General features: G+C 43.6%; 1 protein-coding gene across 1 annotated transcript; it reads left to right on the top strand.

The window, feature by feature from the left end:
• Positions 1 to 348: 348 nt before the first annotated feature.
• Positions 349 to 1413, top strand: LOC101691031 (heterogeneous nuclear ribonucleoprotein A1). The gene has a single exon (XM_013055590.2). The coding sequence runs from the start codon at positions 406 to 408 to the stop codon at positions 1357 to 1359; it is 954 nt and encodes a 317-aa protein (XP_012911044.1). The 5' UTR covers positions 349 to 405; the 3' UTR covers positions 1360 to 1413.
• Positions 1414 to 2532: the final 1119 nt, after the last annotated feature.

Here is a 2532-nt window from a genome sequence, read left to right as displayed (position 1 = left end):
AAGGTGGCTTCACATCTTTCTAAACAGATAATTCATAAAGGCCAAGGGGTCATGGCTTGTGATGTATTATTCTTTCACTGTAACTGTGACTGGAAAGAAAGAGAGAGGAAGAGAAGGGGGTACTAAGGGTCATGGGTGTTAGACTAAAGAGGTAGAAACCTGTACGTCGATTGGACACATTAACATCCATATAAATAATAAAAGGCATTAATAATATTTGTTCATGACCTCATTATCGATTCATTCTCTCAGAAGCCAAGACTCCTAGAATGAATGAAGACAGAGTTGATTTTTTACCACCAAAGTTCAGTTGAGGTTGAAATCTAAAATGAAAGTCAATTGAAGCTTTCTGCCTGTGGACGCCGCCGAGTAAGCATCGTTAAAGTCTCCCCTCCCACCACCGTCATGTCTAAGTCAGAGTCTCCCAAAGAGCCTGAACAGCTGCGGAAGCTCCTCATCGGAGGTCTGAGCTTTGAAACAACCGATGAGAGTCTGAGGAGCCATTTTGAGCAATGGGGAACACTTACGGACTGTGTGGTAATGAGAGATCCGAACACCAAGCGCTCCAGAGGCTTTGGGTTTGTCACCTATGCCACTGTGGAGGAGGTGGATGCAGCCATGAATGCAAGGCCACACAAGGTGGATGGAAGAGTTGTGGAACCAAAGAGGGCTGTCTCAAGAGAAGATTCTCAAAGACCTGGTGCCCACTTAACTGTGAAAAAGATTTTTGTTGGTGGCATTAAAGAAGACACTGAAGAACATCATCTAAGAGATTATTTCGAACAGTATGGGAAAATCGAAGTGATTGAGATCATGACTGACCGAGGCAGTGGCAAAAAGAGGGGTTTTGCTTTTGTAACATTTGATGACCATGATTCTGTAGACAAGATTGTCATTCAAAAATACCATACTGTGAATGGCCACAACTGTGAAGTAAGGAAAGCGCTCTCTAAGCAAGAGATGGCTAGTGCTTCATCCAGCCAAAGAGGTCGAAGTGGTTCTGGAAACTTTGGTGGTGGTCGTGGAGGTGGTTTTGGTGGGAATGACAACTTTGGTCGCGGAGGAAACTTCAGTGGTCGAGGTGGCAGTCGAGGTGGTGGTGGATATGGTGGCAGTGGGGATGGCTATAATGGATTTGGTAATGATGGAAGCAACTTTGGAGGTGGCGGAAGCTATAATGATTTTGGCAATTACAACCATCAATCCTCAAATTTTGGACCCATGAAAGGAGGCAATTTGGGAGGCAGAAGCTCTGGCCCTTATGGTGGTGGAGGCCAATACTTCGCCAAACCACGAAACCAAGGTGGCTATGGTGGTTCCAGCAGCAGCAGCAGCTATGGCAGTGGCAGAAGGTTTTAATTACTGCCAGGAAACAAAGCTTCGCAGGAGAGGAGAGCCAGAGAAGTGACAGGGAAGCTACAGGTTACAACAGATTTGTGAACTCAGCCAAGCACAGTGGTGGCAGGGCCTAGCTGCTACAAAGAAGACATGTTTTAGACAATACTCATGTGTATGGGCAAAAAAACTCGAGGACTGTATTTGTGACTAATTGTATAACAGGTTATTTTAGTTTCTGTTCTGTGGAAAGTGTAAAGCATTCCAACAAAGGGTTTTAATGTAGATTTTTTTTTTTTTTGCACCCATGCTGTTGATTGCTAAATGTAATAGTCTGATCATGACGCTGAATAAATGTGTCTTTTTAAAAAAAAAAAAAAAAAGAAAGTCAATTGAAGACAGTAAAATATAGTCTGGCAGCCATAGGTTCAGTCCTGGGATTGATATATTTTGCAGGTAATGCATCGTCTGGGGCAAAGCAAGGGTTGGGGAACAGAAGCCCCAAATATAAAGTGTGAGGATCTGCTGGATCCTGATGGGCTCAGCACATCCCCATGTTCCTTTGGGATTATTTGATTCATCCGTAACCTCCGCTGGTTCATGTATCGAACATTCAGCAATACACAGCAATACACGGCAGATGCCATTGCTGATGTGCCCCACGTTCCCAGCCTAAAGTAAAGCATCTCATTTGGAGAATAATAAGGATCTAATGACTGAGACTTGCTCACAAGTTAGCTGACATTGGGCTCATTTAATGCCGTTTATGGTCGTCTATCCACTGGAGGACCCAGCGATGGTGCGCTTTCTCAAGACTACAGTTTGGAAGAAAGTAAATTGAGATGAATCATGGTGAGATGAGATAGTTAAAATGTCATGCTCCATAAGTTTGAATGCGTCCTTCAAATTCTGAACAGGAAAATGTAACTGAACACTGAAACAAGGGAAACAAAGAAAAAGCAGACAACTAACAATACAAATCCTCCTTCTTTGACAAGGATGTTTCATGGCGCAAACCAAACAGCGCCTTTTCAGAGCAGTCCCCGAGCACACGCCCAGGAGCACACAGGCACACATGCATTCTCCCCCCTGATTTCACTTTGCTTTTGTTATTTCACCCATTATGGCTCAGGGGATGACACATCAAAATTGTAGGATTCAGAGATGGATATATCAAAATTCAGAGATGGATAATAA

Source organism: Mustela putorius, unplaced genomic scaffold (assembly GCF_011764305.1).
Source record: "Mustela putorius furo isolate JIRA1106 unplaced genomic scaffold, ASM1176430v1.1 tig00003853_pilon_pilon_pilon, whole genome shotgun sequence".
Lineage (NCBI taxonomy): Eukaryota > Metazoa > Chordata > Mammalia > Carnivora > Mustelidae > Mustela > Mustela putorius.
Note: the sequence above shows the minus strand (reverse complement) of the source record. Positions and strands in the feature narration are given on the sequence as shown.

What these genes read in the sequence shown, in the direction of transcription:
- LOC101691031 (XM_013055590.2), top strand. Translation starts at nt 406, where the DNA reads ATGTCTAAGTCAGAGTCTCCCAAAGAGCCTGAACAGCTGCGGAAGCTC.